The following is an 18952-nucleotide window of genomic DNA, read 5'->3' as shown; positions in this document are numbered from 1 at the left end:
TGCATTGACATTTTTAAATTATCTTAATTGTATACTGATTCAAGATTTTATTTAGGGGCAGATGATAATGTTGAAAGCAATGATCAAAAGATGGTCACCACCCATAGAAGAAATTGTTGTTAGAGCAGCATAGTTTGAATGTAGTGAGAAGGAGGGAAAAGAGTAGGATGAGATGAGGATGCGGATGTAGAAATCAGATCTTGCAAGGTCTTGTAGGCCATAATATAATTTTATGGCTTTTCAGGATCTCATTTTTGTTTTGAGAAGATCATTAGAATGATTTTGTGAAAAGTAAGTTGAGAAGGGACAAATATAGAAGCATGAAGACCATTGTGGAGGCTTTGACATTATTCCAAGAGAGACATGGTGATTCAGGCTTTATTTTGGAGGTAGAAGTGATTGATGGATTGGGGGGGTAAGGGAAAGGAGACATCAGAGATGAGTCCTTGTGTGTGGACTTAAGCAGTGGCAGTGTCATTTACTGATAAGGAAAAGATTGGATTTGGGGAGGGAAAAATCAAAATCTAATATAAAATATAAAGTTTTAGAGGTCTGTGAAGCTGTCAAGAAGAGAGTTGGAATTTAAGAGTGTGGAGTTTAGGGAGAGGTCTGAGATAGAGATGGGGCTTTCAAAGATTATAGTGTAGTTAGATGACATTTTAAAGCTCTAGGATTGGATAAAATTATTTAGGAAGACAGCATAGCTACAGAAGTAGGTAACCCAGAACTGAGGCTCCAACAAATTTAGTGGTTGAAGAAAGTGACCAGCAAGGAAGACTCAAATGCATGTAAAAAGGCTTTTAGAAGTGAAAAAAAAACAAAACCATAGCCCACAGCACCTGACACATAATAATCTGTCGGTAAACATGGTTCTCTATATGTTTCCCTTTCCAAGTGACACATTATATATAGTCTATACTGAAGACAGACAAGCATGGTTCTGTTCTTACTTGTTTGGCAGACATTGATAAGTGCCTACTCTTGTCAGCCCTGAGTGAGGCACATGATACTTGCCTTTAAGAATGTCTTAGTCTAGTTAGGGAGACTGACACAAAGCAATTAAAATATTGAATTAAGTTCTGCAATAGAAATATATATATAGGGTGCTTGGTGTGTGTAGAGCGAGCAGAGACCCCAATTATCAGATTCTCTGAAATGTCATTTGTGTTTTCTCATCAAAAGAAAATTATGTTATATTTGCTTGCAGGAACTAGTTTCAGAAGGACCAGTTCCCTGGGTTTCCAAAAACAGTGTAACATTCGTGGCTGAGCAGGTTTCCCATCATCCACCCAGTAAGTCACAGAGCTCCTCTGCAACCTCTGCTCTCCAACTGTTCTGTCTAAAGAGGGTCATTAAAAGCTCCATAGCTGAGGTTACTGTTAGTTGTGTAACTAGCTGTGTGTTTCCTATTCCCTGAAGTGGAAACTCAAGTTGATTGGTTCCTCATATCTTTTCCTTTTGTAAGCTCCAGACTCTGAGCTTCACAAATAAGTTATGTATAAAAAGAAGGAATTTAGGAAACCAACTTTTAATGCTTCCAGAGTCATCTTATATATAGTAATTTGTGCTGTAGAGACTTCAGCAACTGTGAGACAGTTTGTGTGAGACAGTTTATATAAGTGATAGGTAGTTTCTACACAGTATATTCCTGGCATACTGCAGATACCAAAACCGAGGATGCTCAAGTGTCTTACATAAAATGGTGTCTTTTATATTCATATAACCTATGCACACCCTCCTGTATACTTGAGTCATCTCTAGATTACTTGTAATGCCTAATACAATGTAAATGCTACGTAAATAGTTGTTTCACTGTTTCTTTTATTTGTATTATTTTTATTTTGTATTTTATTATTTTTTCTAGACAGGGTCTTGCTCTGTCCCCCAGGGTGGAGTGCGGCAGCCTCCCGGGCTCAAATGATTCTCCCACCTCAGCCTCCCAATTAGCTGGGACTATGGACGTGGGCCACCACACCCAACTAATTTTTTTATTTTTATTTTTTAGAGTCAGTGTATCACTATGTTGCCCAGGCTGGTCTCAAATTCCTGGCCTCAGGTGATCCTCCCGTCTTGGCCTCCCAAAGTACTGGGATTGCAGGCATTAGCCACTGAGCGCAGCCTCTGTATATTTTAGACTCACAGTTGGCTGAATCTGTGGGTACAAAACTCATGGATATGGAGGGTCAACTGTACATACCCTCAACATCTTGTTTGTTTAGTGCAGTATTAAAACTGGAAACACTGGATGGGCCTAGGTTGGGGCTGGAGCCTGGGCATACTTGCAGACCAGAACAGATAGCCCTTTTGGTTTTAGGCTTCCTGGGTTGGCCACAGCATCATTTCAGGGATGACCCTGTCCACATGTCTCTGAATGAATGCTTGCATTGGGGAAAAGGGTATAAAAAGCAGGTAGGTACCTCCTGGCCTAATTGGAGGCTGTTTGAAGGGTAAAGGATTTCCCCATGAAGTCAGTTATTTCCCCAGGTTATGTAATTTTGGAGAGGTGGCTGTAGGTATATAATATACTAACTGAAAATTTCTATTCAGTTTCAGCCTTTTATGCTGAGTGTTTTAACAAGAAGATACAATTCAATGCTCATATCTGGACCAAATCAAAATTCCTTGGGATGTCAATTGGGGTGCACAACATAGGGCAGGGTAAGTGTGTTGGCACTGGGTGGACTACAGTGTTATAGGAGAATTTTATGTCATTCTAATGTGTGATGGACAGTTGTCTAGTAAAAGAAAATGGTTAGACAAGATGTCATTGTTAGCAACTAAGCATTGGTACTGGGGGTGAGAGCAAGGGTGGGGAGCTAGATAGGTTATCCCTAAATTGAATGGAGTATCCATCAACTTGACAAGAAAGCCTTGTGGCCACTTGGCACTACTCATCAGAGATTCTGTCCCTTCTCTCCACAGGCTGTGTCTCATGTCTAGACTATGATGAACATTACATTCTCACATTCCCCAATGGCTATGCAAGGCAAGTGTGCTCATTTCCTGTCATCAGCAGTAGACTCTGCTGTTCCTTGAGACATGCCCCTTCCCCCTCTTCCTCTTAAGTGTCAACCTTACCTAAAAATTTTGATTTTGCAGGTCTATCCTCACAGTGCCCTGGGTGGAATTAGGAGGAGAATGCAATATTAATTGTTCCAAAACAGGCTATAGTGCAAATATCATCTTCCACACTAAACCCTTCTATGGGGGCAAGAAGCACAGAATTACTGCTGAGATTTTGTAGGTATTTTTTCTGCCTTAGAGCTCTTATGCTTTTCTGAAATAATTGCCTTTTGTCTTGAACTATAGCTTCTGGATTAGGAGTGTGAAAGAATGGTTCTGTCTTTGTAAGCCTGTTTCACATTTTATGTGTCATGTCTTTTGCTAAAATCCCGTATCAGAAGAAGACCTAAAACATATATTCAGAACAGTCAAAGGTCATTGATAGGTTTCCTTCCTAAGAACCTGACTTGCAATGTTGAACCAAAAGAGGCCTTCCTAGGTTGCCTAGCTAAACCAGATTATGGATCGCTAATTTATTCTTGCCAGATTGAACGACGAGCCGGTCCTTACAGCAGACTTTGTGACCCCCGCAGCACTGCCTCCAAGTCCTTACAGCTACCCCTTTTTCTGTGCCTTTGCTGGGGAAAAACAGTAACCATCACATTTTGCAGACATCTGGCTTGCTTCCATTTGATAATCTCAGGTCAGATGCAGATGCCTGTGCCATTCAGTGGAAGGTCTACAGTGAGGGCACCATGACTTTCTCTGCCTCTGGAACCCTTAATTGGGGGAAGGGGACAGTGGGAAAGAAAGTTTCAGGCATTGATAGCAGCTCTCCTCCCTCTGCCCTCTTCATTTCTCCCTTTTCTGGCCTCTTTCAATCTTGTTTATGCCTTGCCCTTCCTAACCAGGCCTTTGCTGTGTTGCTTATCTTCTCACATTCCATACTTGTGCGTCCAAGTAGAGGTCTGTTAACGGCTTTTGCAGAATGGATCCTTGCTCAGGGAAAGTATTCACACCATTTGGCACAGAGGTCCTTTTCAACCTGAGGATGAAAGCCTGGTCTCCAGCATTATATTCTTAAGCAAAGCCTTCCCTGACCCCCAGTGCCCATGTAAGCTCACCACAGCACTTAACATGTAGAATCTCAGTGGTGATATGTCTGTCTCCACTAGGCTGTGGACAGGTTGAGGATAGGGAATTTGCCAAGTCTGTTATGGTCCTTGCACCCAGAATAGGACGTTCTTGCCCAAGCCCACTGTTCTTCAGAGCTCAAGTTCATAAGCGTCTTGTTGAAGACGCTCATTCTTTTTTTGTTGTTTTTTGGTTTTTTTTTGAGATGGAGTCTCGCTCTGTTGCCCAGACTGGAGTGCAGTGGCCCGATCTTGGCTCACTGCAAGCTCCACCTCCCGGGTTTACGCCATTCTCCTGCCTCAGTCTCCCGAGTAGCTGGGACTACAGGCGCCCATCACCTCGCCCAGCTAGATTTTTTGTATTTTTTAGTAGAGACAGGGTTTCACCGTGTTAGCCAGGATGGTCTCGATCTCCTGACCTCGTGATCCGCCCGTCTCGGCCTCCCAAAGTGCTGAGATAACAGGCTTGAGCCACCGCGCCCGGCTGGCCCTCATTCTTATAGTTAGCCCTGGGGAGTCCAGTTCTGTTAAGATGCTTTCATCAAAAACTTCACAGTTGCTCTTCTGTGCTCTACTCTGTAGTTGGGCCACACTGAGCAGATTCTTTGGTAGAATACTTTTCAACTTGAGACTAACACAAGTATTTCCTTTTCTGTTCAGTTCTCCAAATGACAAGAAGTCTTTTTGCTCAATTGAAGGAGAATGGAATGGTGTGATGTATGCAAAATATGCAACAGGGGTAAGATCCTCTATTTTGCCACTTGTTTTAGGCTACATTAGATTGTACTTTATCCCTTATTCTGGCTTCCTTCATTAGTACTTCCTTCATAATGCTCTTCCTTCTACAGTACATTAGAGCTGGAACTTTAGGACAGCTCCAATGTATGTCATCTCTTCAGGGCAAGTTTTTTCTTTCCTTCCCTCACCTTCTCCCAGCAGGAGAGGTAATTATAATCATTTTTACTTTTCTCTCTGCTCTCAAATCACTTGAGAATATAGTATGTGTGAAACAATGCCTGGCACATAGTAAGAACCCAGTAAATGTTAGGTATGTGGGGTATGTTTATAAAATGAAGCACTAATCTGTGATTTTCATACACAACTTAAGATTTTATATAATGAAATTTACTGACTGCCTGGCACCAGAGATACCAAAATGAGTTAAGATAGTCCTTTCCTTCAAGGAACTTGTACTCTGTACTACTACCCACGCAGTGTTCTTAAAGATGAAAGACGGTATGAAATTAACAGAAGGAGCCAGTGAACTGCATTTCGGACCTAGAGAATTTGAAATGTCAAAAGCACTATAGTGCGCCTAACATTAGGTTAGGGGTTTCTGGGTCTGGTTCCCATCTACCTCTATTGTTTTCTAGGAAAATACAGTCTTTGTAGATACCAAGAAGTTGCCTATAATCAAGAAGAAAGTGAGGAAGTTGGAAGATCAGAATGAGTATGAATCCCGCAGGTAAGCAGACATTGTTAAGTGGAACTATTGCTGCAGTGCTTAAACTTTGCCTAGGTGTAGGCACAGGCCTGGGTTTGAGACAGTAGGGCAGAGCATAATAGTGTAAACCAAGTTTGAATGCCTGGGTTCGTATGTCAGAACTACCACTTACTACCTTTGTGACCATGGATGGCTCAGTTAGCTAACTTCTCTTTACCTTCTTTCCTGAAATGGGAATAAAGGCCTTGAGAGGAAGCCACATCTTAACTACCTTAAGCCTCTGTAATTTACCTCTTGACCCTTAGTCTCTCCACTCATACTGTTTTCACCATCCATTGTTAAATCCAAGGGAGTTTTTCTGAAATGGAACTTCTCAGTTCCTCTAACACTGTCAGTTTATATTAAGGGACACTCAAGCCCTACAGAGGTAAACTGATTGACCCAGAGTTACATAGTAAGTTAAACATTGAGCCAGAAGTAGAATCCCAGGTCTCAGCTTCCACTATTCTTTTTCTTCTGTTGACCTTATCATATTACCAGGCAGCCCTTATTTCCTTCTTTGACAACTAGCAGTGGAGTCTTCTGAGCCCGTATCTCTGTTCCTTACTCCAGTGCCCTGGTGCCAGCATAAGGAGATTTAGTCTGTGACCTACAGCACTTAAAGCCATTTGACTTGTATTATACTACATTCAGGATGGCTGCAGGCTGTCATTCTCAACATTGCCAGCTCCTCTTATCTCTTTGTTTTAGCCTTTGGAAGGATGTCACTTTCAACCTAAAAATCAGAGACATTGATGCAGCAACTGAAGCAAAGCACAGGCTTGAAGAAAGACAAAGAGCAGAAGCCCGAGAAAGGAAGGAGAAGGAGATTCAGTGGGAGACAAGGGTAATCTTGCCTGCCCCACCCTCCTAAATGCTATTCCTCCTAATTTATTTCAGTGAATGTTGAAGAAGTGATGTGCCAAACACTGTTTATAAACAAGATGATCCCTGGTCCCTACTTGAAACTCATTTCAGTCTAATGTCAGGGTGGGGAGAAGACCTGAAATAATAAGTATATTATAGAAGTACAAAGCAAATATGTAATTAAATTCTTCCCCTTTCTCTTACAGTTATTTCATGAAGATGGAGAATGCTGGGTTTATGATGAACCATTACTGAAACGCCTTGGTGCTGCCAAGCATTAGGTTGGAAGATGCAAAGTTTATACCTGATGATCAGGGCAGTAGGCATAGTTCAGCAACAAACAATCTTCCTTTGGGAGAAACCTGTTCGCTCCCTTCTAATTACAGTGGTTCCTATCTCAGGGATACTGGACTTTCTGACGCAAATGAACAATTAAGGGGAAAAGCTTCTCTTTTCCCTCTGTGGCAGTTACGATTTTGATTTCAGTCCTGAGAAAAACTTCGGGTTTTGAAAACCAGATGATGTCTTCTCCTTTTCCAAATACCACATGTTGAAAGCATTTATAAATCCAAGTCTGAAACTGCACTCTAGTTCTGCTGTTAAGATATACAACCTGTTTCTTAGTTCATATAATCTCGGGATACACACACACACACACACACACACACACACACACATATAAATATACCTGATGCCAGATTTTTTCATAAATATTCTGCCTACTGTAAATATGGGTTCCTCTGAGTTGTTTTAGAAAATTAGTGCAATGTATTAAAATCAAGTGTTAGGAAATTTCATGGTCTTACTTAAAATAACTTTTATTTTGGAACTGAACTATTATTAAATTGTATCTAATCCTGGATTACAGTTTAATTATTCTTAGTGCTTCTTAAGGCTTCATAAAGTAATTTTTCCAACCTTTTTTTAAAAATGTGCATCTTTTATTATCTTTTATGGTTAAACTTGGAAGCCAATTATTCAGCAACCTTGAATACAAGAGCTAGCGTTTCAGAAAGATACTTTAAAAATGGAGGATCCATTCTTTTCCTCTCAGACTCTATGTTCTGTCTTTAGCCCTGCCAGGCGATTCCCCAGAATCTTAATTTAACTCATATTGCACATGTAGGGCTGCCTGCCAACATTTTATCCAAAAATGTTTTATTGCTTTAGAGGGTTTGGGAAGAGTATGTATTTATAGATCCCCACCCCACAGTGAACCAACATAGATATGATAAAATGAATGCCACAGCAGCAAATGGCTCATTGTGAAGGGAAATACAGAACTATCTTTATTTAAAAATACATCCAAAAAAAAAAAAAAAACCACACAGGAATTAGTACCTAGCATTTAGGTACTAACACTAATACCTAGCATTTAGTTATTCAATATACTGGTTACGTAAGGCCTTTCAAGAAGTGGATTCTCAGTCTGAGAGGGCTTCTCAAAGTGCTGCTGCAAGCTTTCTGGTCTCACTTGGCCCACTCTGCTAATCTTCCTTTGCCAGCTCCTACAGTAACCCTGGGTTTATTAGTCTCAACAAAGAAAGGATAAAAAGTAAATCAAATGCTATGATGCCAGTGCAAAACTTCATTGGAAGCCCTAAGGCAGTAGTATAACAACTCCATAAAATACAAACACATTTTAAAATACACATTGCTTCAGGCCAACGCGACTGCAGTTTATTTGACTATTTTATGGTAGGGGAGAAGGTTGAGTGTTGATGTGAAAGCCCTGATATCAGTAATGGGGATGATACAATCTGCCAGCAGAGGAGAGGTTGGCAGGTAGGTTAGCTGCATCACTTCACAAGAAGAATTTGAATCCTCACCAGAAGCGGTACCATCCTCTTCCAGTTCATACTTCCCATATCCAACAACCTGAAAGAGGTCAAAGACAAAAGTGAAAACTCTGCTGACCAGATTTAGGGGTTTAAGATTTCTGATAACCACCCAAACCACCCAAACTCAGTAAATGACAACCCTAGAATGGATGGAGTTAACCATACTCACATGAACGCTGAGCATTTTACTTCCTGGCCCTCTATGAGCCTTGAACCAGTTGACCAGGTCTGATTTTGAGAATGACTTCAGTGCTTCAATCTGACAAGGGAAGGGAAGATAGGAAAGAAATCTAAGAAGAAAGATAGCTCTTAAACCTAACCCCCAGGCAGATGTCCCTGGACCTGCTTAGCATCTGAAGACCTCATTTTTTTCTTCCTATTCTCAGGTTACCCCTAACCTTCCAGACCAAAACAATGATGAAGCTCTCGCATACCTTCACATTTTATACCAATCATCTACAATGGCAAGAGAGGTTCGCAGATGCTCTAATTACAGCTAAATATCAGACACTGAGCCCAACACCCACCTCTCCTTAGTGTCACCTCCCAATTACATGGTAGCTGCATACCATGGCTTGAGGAAATCTACCTTGCTTCTATTAAGAAAACTAGAGTGCGTTACGATGAAGCCTCTTTCCATCACAGAGCAATGATGTCCTATGGTAATTCACCATATAGGGGCTACATATTAACCAAAGTCATACTGGAGTACAGGATCCAGATCTGTTTTTCATAGGTTTTACTACTTTGGAATAGAAGTTGTCAAAAGACAAGCACCTGGAATAATGAACACCATAAAGAGTCCTCAGTTTTCTGTAAATGGCAAAACTATTTTTCTCCACAAAATCTTGTAAACCTCAATATATAGCATAAAAATAGAGCTGCTCTGATTGAAATTGGTGGTGGTGTGGTAAGGATTAGCACCCAGCTCACGTGGCCAACTAACGTGCTAGAGAGGCCAGTCTGAAAACTCAAGAAGTGAGCGAGTAATCAGGCCAGGACTAGTGTTTCGAGTTTCTCTTCCACACAATGCTGGTGTGCATGAACCTGTGATTCCTGTAGAATCAGGACCCTTCACCAGTTTGTCTGAGCTGTCTTACTCTGAAAAGCATGTTACCTCGTGGGCAAGGCGGTCAAAGAGGTACTGCTGTGTCACCACTTCATTCCAGTTCCTATCCACCTCCTCCCCAAGGTGGGTATCCTCACACTCCTTCAGCTTGATGAGAGCCGTAACCTGTTCCCACCAAAAAGAAAGATGCTCAGGGGGGCAACATACCACTTCCCCCAGAACACACCGGGCCCTGTCCAGCCTGGCTTGTGATGGACATGCCAGTATGAGACGGACGGATGAAGCTAGGGGGACACTATGGTAAGAGGAAGATGGAGCTACAAAGCTCAAAAACTGGCCAGCAAAGCCCTGTTAAGACTTGTATCTGGGAACCTGTGTGAGCCAAAGGCCAAAAGACCAGGCTGGCACAGTCACCTGGGTGTTGAATGCCTCTTCAGTGAGATTCTCGATCTTCTCCTCGAAGCTAGAAAGAAACTCTTCTATCTTCTTATCAACAACTTCAGAACTGAAACAAAACATCTTCAATTAAGTCATCAAAAACCTGATCTCAGGCAGAAGGTAAAAGAAGGAATTAAGACTAAGACACATTTCCAGGAAAAAAGGCTAAAGTGTTTTCCCAGGCCTCAGTATTCCACCTGAAGTTGAGGAAAGAAAGAGAACAGGACCCTCCCCCTCAGCCCACCTACAGCCCAGTTTCCAGGTATCCTCATAATGAAGCAATCACAACCATGTTTGACCATTCCAAATCTGAAAACTAACAGCATGCCTGTCAGATCAGGCATCCTTTCCCTTCTCGTCCTCAGGTCTGCCTGAAGAGAAGAAACACTGGCAAGCCCCACACAATGACCACAGGACTTGAATCAAATCTGGTAGGGCCACTGGAACTACTGACCAGTCCTGGAACAGGTCAGCTATAACAACCCCCATCTTCCCAGCTTCCACTGACTAAACAGAGCAAACCTACTTGGTCAGGGGTGCCTAAGGTTTAAGGAAGCACATGTAGCCCCTACTCTCCATGCCCATAATAGGAGGTTACACTCCTCTATTCACTCACTTACTTGTATTTGGTTGCCTGAGTCCCCACAGTGACAGAAAATCCTAGAATCCCGGATGTGTTCCTACAGGTAGGGTAGACATGGTACCTACAGCCAGAGAGAAAAGTCAGATGAGCTCAGGTGATCATCTGGGCCTTGGCCTTGGAGGCACTAGATAGGAGTGGCAAAAGTTTCTGCCCATCCTTACTGGAACGACCCAAAAATGTTAAGGTCTCTATACCTCTCCTGAATTGGGGACCACACACTAGCCTTTTTTCTTATCTTGAAACTTGACCCATGGAAAACCTGATTATAGTCCAAGGTACAAATTCCAAAAGTTTGGATGAGTAAGTATCACCCTGTGAGATGGAAGGAAGCTCTAACAGGCTGCTCAGTAAGGGTATTTGATGAACTTCAGCCTGCAATTAGCCCTAGGCCCTTACTTGAGCTCAGTGGCCTTGCAGCAGACTTACCCAAGGGTCTGCTTGGTTCGAAGGAAGTCAAAACAAGGTTCTTCCATGTGCATCTGTAATTCAACATACTGCCCATCAGCTCAACTCCTCCCAGCAGAGAAACCTCCATTTCTCTCCCCAGAGTGTTTCACATACCTCCCAAGTCCAGCCTCCCTTAGTGCCTGTCCATGCTTATACTGGGTGAGAACAGTAGATGACCATCTCACCTTCAAATCACAGGTCTCTGACCTCCCCATGTCCCTATCCCAGGCAGAAAAGGCCAGGCCTCATAGTGGGCCGGGGGCTGCTGAAAACCTCAGTGTCTCTATGCACTTACCACAAGCAGCTCCATGAGAGTGTATTCTCTCAGACTCCTGGTACCTGACTGAGAAGAGACGGTTGTCAGGTCAACTGAATATCCAATGGTTTATAGGGCTTTTAAATAATCCAGCTATTCTAGGCAACCACTTAGGTATCACCACCAATGCTCTCCCCCAAGAGAGTTAATCATACTTGGATGTTGTTTACATATCTACCTTCCCACCAGACTGAAGGTCTATGAGGACAGGAGTCAAGCTTGACCATTTGTACTCCTGGCACTAGCATAGAATTGCAGGTGCAAACAAAAGTGAGATTAATAATCCCTGACCTGCCGGATCCTGTCAGAGGACACATTCTAAAACTAAGTACTTGCAACTCAAAGCCCTAAAGAAGACAGCAGGAAATGTTTGGGGATCCTGAAATGTATCTGGATCTATTCCTCAGGAGGAGAGAAAATGAATAGTGCCCCACATACGGACCAAAATCAGTTGATAAGAAAAATATTTCAGAGGAAGAAGCCACGCTTTGGGATCACATGCTAGCTGCCCAAGACTGGCAAAATAATGCATTCAGAATGAACAGGAGGCCAATAAACAAGGATGTTGCTAGTGCATCCCAGAGTCAGGATCTTGCAGGTTCCTCTCACACAGACTCATTTGCTTCCGACTCATCAGAGGAAGAAGCTAATGCCTATGTGCCCTTGCAAGACCTGATTAGTCAGCATTGAGATTTTCTGTTTCCCTCTAAACAGACCACAACAAAACCAATGCTCTCTGAGAAAGGATATGGTTTCCAAAAGGAAACAGTTTGTATTAGAAGCTAGTGCTAAGAGGTGACTGATGGAAAGCATTTCTATAAACATAGTCTTACAATGTGAAATCGTGCTGAAAATGAGTACTCCTGTCCTGGGGTTGTAAGCAGTCAGAGGCACTGAAAATGTAGACTAGGTTAAGAAAGGCTAGACCGTACCATTTATGGAGTTTGGGACCTGGTAGTCATAACCTAGGAAAGGCTGCAGGTTGGAATGCTACAGCCACAGAGGCTCCAGAGACAAGCAAGGCCTCTACGGAAGGACAAAAATGTTACCAACCTAGCTCCAAAATTGCTGTTGCTCCTAAATCAAACTACTCATTAAGAAGACTAGGACAAGACACAACTTCACTAACGAGATGACCGTAACATTGGGCAAGTGAATTTGCTCCTGACAACCAGACCAGGATAATGTCAGAATAAGGCTGAGGCCCAGGGCCAGAGATAACAAGACAAAGAAATGATAATCAGGCCATCCCACCCAAAGCCCAGTCAGGGATCTTCAAGACCTGACAAAGAAGTGAATTCCCGATGCAGGGAACCCAAGGTAACAGCAGCAACTACAGGAGCTCCAGAATTTGGGAAGTCAGTAAGCAGACTAGACAGGCAAGGTTTAAGGAAGATCCCCATAGTTCTAGAAGCGAGTGGGACCAAGGTTAAAGCAGACTATAGCCTAACTCTGATTATTGCCAAGTGCTTCCTTACGTTAAGCACCACCCACCCCAATAGAATGGTGTGGAAAGAACACAGAATCTGAAGACAAAAGGAATACATTTGAGACCCGGCTGGTATGACCTCAAGAAGGAAGGGGCTCTAGATCATGGAGTTGTCACCCTAAAACAGAGGTGATAAATCCTTCCTCTCAGGTGCTTTAAACATTTATGACTCCAGTAGGTCATTCTGTTTGCTGTGTCTTAATTGTTTGGCTATGTTTACTTCTGTCTCCTTTTCAAAACTGCCCCTTAACAAATGTCCTTCTGCTCCTTGGAGTTCTACCAGGGGCACATGTAGGGATTTTCATCCACACCTCGGTTTCTGGTCCTCTAGATTAGTACTTAGGTGATGAATTAAGCAATCCCTCACTGTGATTGAAAAAGGATCCATTTTACCAACAGAAGCAATTTTATTTTTTTATTTTTTTTATTTTTTATTTTTATTTTTTTTGAGACGGAGTCTCGCTCTGTCGCCCGGGCTGGAGTGCAGTGGCCGGATCCTGGCTCACTGCAAGCTCCGTCTCCCGGGTTCACGCCATTCTCCTGCCTCAGCCTCCCGGGTAGCTGGGACTACAGGCGCCCGCCACCTCGCCCGGCTAATTTTTTGTATTTTTTTAGTAGAGACGGGGTTTCACCATGTTAGCCAGGATGGTCTCGATCTCCTGACCTTGTGATCCGCCCGTCTCGGCCTCCCAAAGTGCTGGGATTACAGGCTTGAGCCACCGCACCCGGCCAGAAGCAATTTTAAAATGTAGTTGCTTCAAGAGGACAAATGGTCCCAAGCATAAAACTACAGAAGTCACTATAAAGGGCCTTGAAGGTCACTGGGTCACTTATCCCCAGGTACTGGACCTTCCACCAGTCTTTAGTACCCCCAACTGACCTGGTAGTACACAGTGACTTCAGAGTTGGCATCACCCTTGTTCAGAGCTTTCACTTTGCATAGATGGTGGCCACTGGGAAGCTCTACCACCTGGAACTGCACAGGCATCTCCTGCTTCAGAGGCTTGAAGTTTAGTTTGCTGCAAGAGAATCAGTATGGGTCACTGAGGCACCCAAAAACTAAGAAGCTAGGCCTTCTAACTTTTCAATTGCTTTGTACACCAGCCTCAAAAAATCTACTACAAGTAGTGTTTCAGTTGGGTGTTTAGTAACAATTAACTGAGTTGTGGCTCCATGCCCTCTCGCTGGTAAGAACACATAACCCCAAAGAGAAAATTCAAATACTTACTCAACAACATATTTCAGGAAATCCATAGATTCCTAAGATGCAAAAGAGAGTAACTACATTAAGCTCTCTAGACACTCATTTCACCCAGAATCAACTAATATCAATGTTCCAATTGCTTGGGGAGCCCTGCACAGCTTTCGGAAAGCAGATATAGTTGGTGACCTAAATGCTGGACAAGTTATTCATTGACTGATTCAAGATTTATTGTGTTTGTGGAACACTAAGTGGCACTTAACTGTTCTGGCTCTCTTGGCAATCTGTTCACCCATATACAGATTCCCAACTGGATCAAACTTAATTGTTCAGTGTTAGTTTACCCAACTAGGCTGTGGCCTTTATGACAACATGGACTATGTTTCAGAATCCTGGGCCCACTGACATAGAACCTGGATAAAGCAAAGAAAGTAACATTTAATACTGAGTGAATATATCTTCTTCCCCTCTTAAGAAGTCTGTTTTCTTATCTATAAAATAAGGAATAAGTGGAGGGATGAGCTCTTCTCTAAAGTGATTTCCACTGGGGGAAATTCATGGTACTAAGGACTCTGTGCCAAAAGCCCTTGCCTGGTACTCCAATGGTGCTTGGAAAAACAGGCAGCTATTTCTTCTCTTCCCTTTGTGGACTGAGACTTAAAATTCTTTTGGTGGCCAAGACAGAAACTAAGGCTGGTTTTGGGGTTGAAGAATAAAGATAGAAAGGGGAGGATAGCAGCCACAATTTCAAGAGTGACCATTTATATATTCCAATCAAAGGGCCAGCCCTGAGAAACTGGGAAGCCATGGAGGAGGATGGTTAATAGCCAAACAGTTTAGGGAGAGAATCTTGAACAAGCATCTGACTGAGGAAAAAGCCTTAGGTACAAGGCCCCACAGACATTTCCAACTCAATATGCATCAGAACTAACTCCTCATATGCTCCCACTCTTATTACTGTTCCTTCTCCACCAACCCACTGCTTCAAGAAAGAAATGTGGGCATCTAGACTCCCTTCTCTCTCAACCCCACTGAGTGAATCTCCGTCATCTTCTAGTTCTTAAGCACTTCTTTAAAAAAACAAAACAAAACAAAACAGGGTCTTGCTTTGTTGCCCAGGCTGGAGTGCAGTGGCATGATCTCAGCTCACTGTAGCCTCCATTTCCTGATCTCAAGCAATCCTCCCACCTCAGCCTCCCAAGTAGCTGAGATTACAGGTGTGCATTGCCACACCCTGCTAATTTTTTTTATTTTTTGTGGAAGTGGTGTCTCACTATGTTGCCCAGGCTGGTCTCAAACTACTGAGCTCAAGCGATTCTACCACCTCAGCTTCCCAAAGTACTGGGATGACAAGCATAAGCCACCATGCCCAGCCTTAAGCAATTCTTTTTCATTTATTTGGCCTAACATCAGGCTTCAACATTTTTCACTCCAACTTTTTTTTTTGAGATGGAGTCTTGCTCTGTCACCCAGGCTGGAGTACAGTGGCATGATCTCGGCTCACTGCAACCTCTGCCTTCCAGGCTCAAGTGATTCTTCTGCCTCAGCCTCCCAAAAAGCTGGGATTACAGACGCCCACCACCACACCTGGCTAACTTTTGCATTTTTAGTAGAGATGGGTTTTCACCATGTTGGCCAGGCTGGTCTCGATCTCCTGGCCTCAAGCAATCCGCCTGCCTCAGCCTCTCAAAGTGCTGGGATTATAGGCATGGGCGACCTCACAGAGCCTTTACTCCAACTTTTTATTGTGATAAAATAACACAAAGTTTATAATCTCAATTTTTTTTTTTTTTTTAGACAAGGAGTCTCATTCTGTCGCCCAGGCTGGAGTGCAGTGGCGCAGTCTCGGCTTAGTACAACCTCCGCCTCCTGGGTTCAAGCGATTTTCCTGCCTCAGGCTCCCGAGTAGCTGGAACTACAGGCACGTGCCACCAAGCCCAGCTAATTTTTGTATTTTTAGTAGAGACGAGGTTTCACCATGATGGCCAGGCTGGTCTCAATCTCTTGACCTCGTGATCCACCCACCTCGGACTCCCAAAGTGCTGGGATTACAGGTGTGAGCCACCGCGCCTGGCCAATCTCAACCATTTTAAAAAATGTACAGTTCAGGGCCAGGCATGGTGGCTCATGCCTGTAATCCCAGCACTTTGGGAGGCCGAGGCAGGCGGATCACAAGGTCAGGAGATCGAGACCATCCTGGCTAACACGGTGAAACCCTGTCTCTGCTAAAAATACAAAAAATTAGCTTGGTGTGGTGGTGGATGCCTGTAGTCCCAGCTACTTGGGAGGCTGAGGCAGGAGAATGGCGTGAACCCGGGAGGCGGAGGTTACAGTCAGCTGAGATTGCACCACTGGACTCCAGCCTGGGCAACAGAGCGAGACTCTGTCTCAAAAAAAAAAAAAAGGTGTTGGGGGGGTACAGTTCAATAATGTTAACTATATTCACACTGTTGTACAGTAGATCAGATTTTCAGAATGTTTTCATCTTGCAAAACCAAAATTCTGTACCCATAAAATAACTCGCCTCCTCCCTCTTCTCCCCAACCACCAACCACTGGAAACCATCATTATATTTTCTGCTTCTATGAGTTTGACTACTTTAGATAACTCACATGAGTGAAATCATATCTATACTTTAAAACAGCTTCAAAACTTGTCTCTCTGGATATTTCTTAACCACAAATCTTCTTAAATCCTTCAATGGTTCTCCATTTCCACAGAATAAAGCCCTAGCACCTTAGCTTCACAAACAGGCTTGACATACTTGTTCTGGCTATGTATGTATGTTTGTGTGTGTGTGTGTGTGTGTGTACGGACACATATCCCTCACCATTTCCTTCCTCCCATTTTAGCCTCTGTACTAAACTATTTATGGTTTCCACAATCTTCAACAAATGTAGCTAACAGTATAGACATGCCAAACTCATTTCACTCAAAGTCTATTACCAGCAATCTATTTTTCTCTCTCTCTCCCTTTCTTTCTTTCTTTTCTTTTGAGACAGGGTCTTACTCTGTTGCTCAGGCTGGAATACCGTGGTGCAATCATAGTGTGCTGTAGCCCCAAACTCCTGGGCTCAAATGATCCTTCCACCTCAGCCTCCCAAGTAGTGGAGACTACAGGCATGTGCCACCATGCCTGGCTAATTTTTTATTTTTTGTAGGGATGAGACTTCACTATGTTGCCTGGACTGGTGTCAAAATCCTGACATTAAGTAATGCTCCTGCCTTGGCCTCCCAAAATGCTGAAATTACAGGCGTGAGCCACCATTCCCAGCCCAGCAGTCTTCATCTTAAGAAGAAAGCTGCCCAGCAGCAGAGGGGTCAGGTTCCCTCCTAGACAGAGTATGATAATGCCGGCCTGCCAAAACTACAGTTTCCCCTTTAGGGAAGAACTAGTGCAGTTCCAGAGTTCACAACTGCATTCAGACCTGGCCTACAGAGCCTCTCACACTCACTGTGCTTGTGACATTTCCTTGTACCAGGCCCTCCACAAAGAGCTGGGATTTGAATTCTTTGACGAAGCTCAGGAGAGACTCAAGGGAAAGGCCATCCATCAAAGCCTGGTACTTGTCAATCATAGACCAACGGGCATATTCCAGGATTAAAAGCCGCACATCTCTGTACAGAGGGCAGAAAAAAAAATACTCAAAGTTTTGTTATTAGAAATGAATCTTCAGAATAAAGAAATATTTGGTCAAGTTTCTATAAAGGATGTGTTTCTAAAGAGAGACCATTTTTATCACAATATAACGTGGGAAAACAGTATCAGAATCACCAAAAAAGTACTGAAAATCACATACACAAACTTTTAAACAAACTTACTTAGCAGTACAAAAATGCACTTACCTGTCTCAGTTGCAGGGTAAAATATTTCACATAAAAGTAAAGCTGCCAGATGAGTCAAGTTTACTTAGTTGTACACTGATTTAAAATTATTACTATTTTGGTTTGAAATCTCACTAATATTTTATTAATCACTAGAGGCCATCATTTGGGATATCTATTACTGCAGTGACAATATAATATAGGTAAATGGCTCCGGCCCAGAATCAGATTAGCTTCATCCCCCATCTCCACAACCCCACCCCAAATAAGCTGTTTGAATTTGACAAATCTACTAACATCTATGACTCAATTTCTTCATTTGTAAAATAAGGGAAGTAATTCATGAGAGGTAACCATTTTGGATAGAATTAATCAATTTATATAAAACTTCTTAGATCTAGCACAAAAATATTCAACAAACAGGTTTATTATTATTCTATCTTTTATAAAGTAAATTTCAGGAGTTGAATTTTAATAAAATAGAAGGTTGTGTTTAATGTATTTTTATACATAAATAAGGCAGTATTCATGAGTTATTGGCAGGGCTATTCATTATCATATCAATGGTTGCAGATAACTCTCCTTTTTTTTATTATTATACTTTAAATTCTACGGTACATGTGCACAACGTGAGGTTTGTTACATAGGTATACATGTGCCATGTTAGTTTTGCTGCACCCATCAACTCGTCATTTACATTAGGTATTTCTCCTAACGCTATCCCTCCTCCAGTGCCCCACCGGCCAACAGGCCCCAGTGTGTGATGTTCCCCTCCCTGTGTCCATGTCCTTTCTAACATATATCTGGTTAATAGCTTTTGTAACTTTCTGGGTTCAGAATATCAGTTATTACATGACTGACGCCTAATCCCTTCTTTCTAATTCTGGAAACTGATGGGTTCATTATAGCTGTGTCAGAAGCAGAATCTTTACATAAGGTTGTGCTGTTCACTATTTATAGATGCCCTGGGCAATAAGGTCAAGTAGGGGCTAGCCAGTCACGTGCACAAAGGGGTATGTCTGTTCAGAGGACTTTCCTCTCCCTCCCACAAAGGCTCTACCTGCTAATAGAAGGTACCCCAAAGGGATACTTTTTTCTGATTCACACAAAAGTATCCTACAGGCTACAATTAGCCCTGGACTAAAGTAGTAAGAACAGGCTGACTGAAGGCCCAAGGGCATTGCCTATGAGCAGAGG

General features: G+C 42.7%; 2 protein-coding genes across 17 annotated transcripts in view; one reads left to right on the top strand and one right to left on the bottom strand.

The window, feature by feature from the left end:
* OSBPL9 (oxysterol binding protein like 9) overlaps window positions 1-7792 on the top strand; it is a 171314-nt gene extending 163522 nt beyond the window's left edge. For 9 of the 13 annotated variants that reach the window (XM_033226399.1, XM_033226403.1, XM_033226404.1 and 6 more), the window contains 8 exons: window positions 1208-1292; window positions 2548-2658; window positions 2923-2986; window positions 3100-3240; window positions 4797-4875; window positions 5510-5601; window positions 6331-6466; window positions 6693-7348. In XM_033226399.1, coding sequence (XP_033082290.1) covers window positions 1208-1292; window positions 2548-2658; window positions 2923-2986; window positions 3100-3240; window positions 4797-4875; window positions 5510-5601; window positions 6331-6466; window positions 6693-6767 — 783 coding nt within the window. In that variant the 3' untranslated portion in view covers window positions 6768-7348. Of the gene's footprint in view, window positions 1-1207; window positions 1293-2547; window positions 2659-2922; window positions 2987-3099; window positions 3241-4796; window positions 4876-5509; window positions 5602-6330; window positions 6467-6692 lie in introns of all 13 variants that reach the window. The other 4 variants (XM_033226396.1, XM_033226394.1, XM_033226393.1 and 1 more) reach the window with 2 other exon arrangements.
* A 334-nt stretch (window positions 7793-8126) lies between these two features.
* Window positions 8127-18952, bottom strand: part of NRDC (nardilysin convertase) — a 98778-nt gene continuing 87952 nt past the window's right edge. For all 4 annotated transcript variants that reach the window (XM_033226388.1, XM_033226389.1, XM_033226391.1 and 1 more), the window contains 10 exons: window positions 17386-17548; window positions 13958-13989; window positions 13610-13748; window positions 11220-11267; window positions 10904-10956; window positions 10455-10538; window positions 9811-9901; window positions 9445-9561; window positions 8497-8586; window positions 8127-8364 (listed from right to left, as the gene is read on the bottom strand). In XM_033226388.1, the coding sequence (XP_033082279.1) occupies window positions 8167-8364; window positions 8497-8586; window positions 9445-9561; window positions 9811-9901; window positions 10455-10538; window positions 10904-10956; window positions 11220-11267; window positions 13610-13748; window positions 13958-13989; window positions 17386-17548 (1015 nt within the window). In that variant the 3' untranslated portion in view covers window positions 8127-8166. The remainder of the gene's footprint in view (window positions 8365-8496; window positions 8587-9444; window positions 9562-9810; window positions 9902-10454; window positions 10539-10903; window positions 10957-11219; window positions 11268-13609; window positions 13749-13957; window positions 13990-17385; window positions 17549-18952) is intronic.

Source organism: Trachypithecus francoisi, unplaced genomic scaffold, assembly GCF_009764315.1.
Source record: "Trachypithecus francoisi isolate TF-2019V2 unplaced genomic scaffold, Tfra_2.0 Lachesis_group12, whole genome shotgun sequence".
In the NCBI taxonomy this organism is placed as follows: Eukaryota; Metazoa; Chordata; class Mammalia; order Primates; family Cercopithecidae; genus Trachypithecus; species Trachypithecus francoisi.
This window is presented reverse-complemented; position numbering and strand designations above follow the sequence as displayed.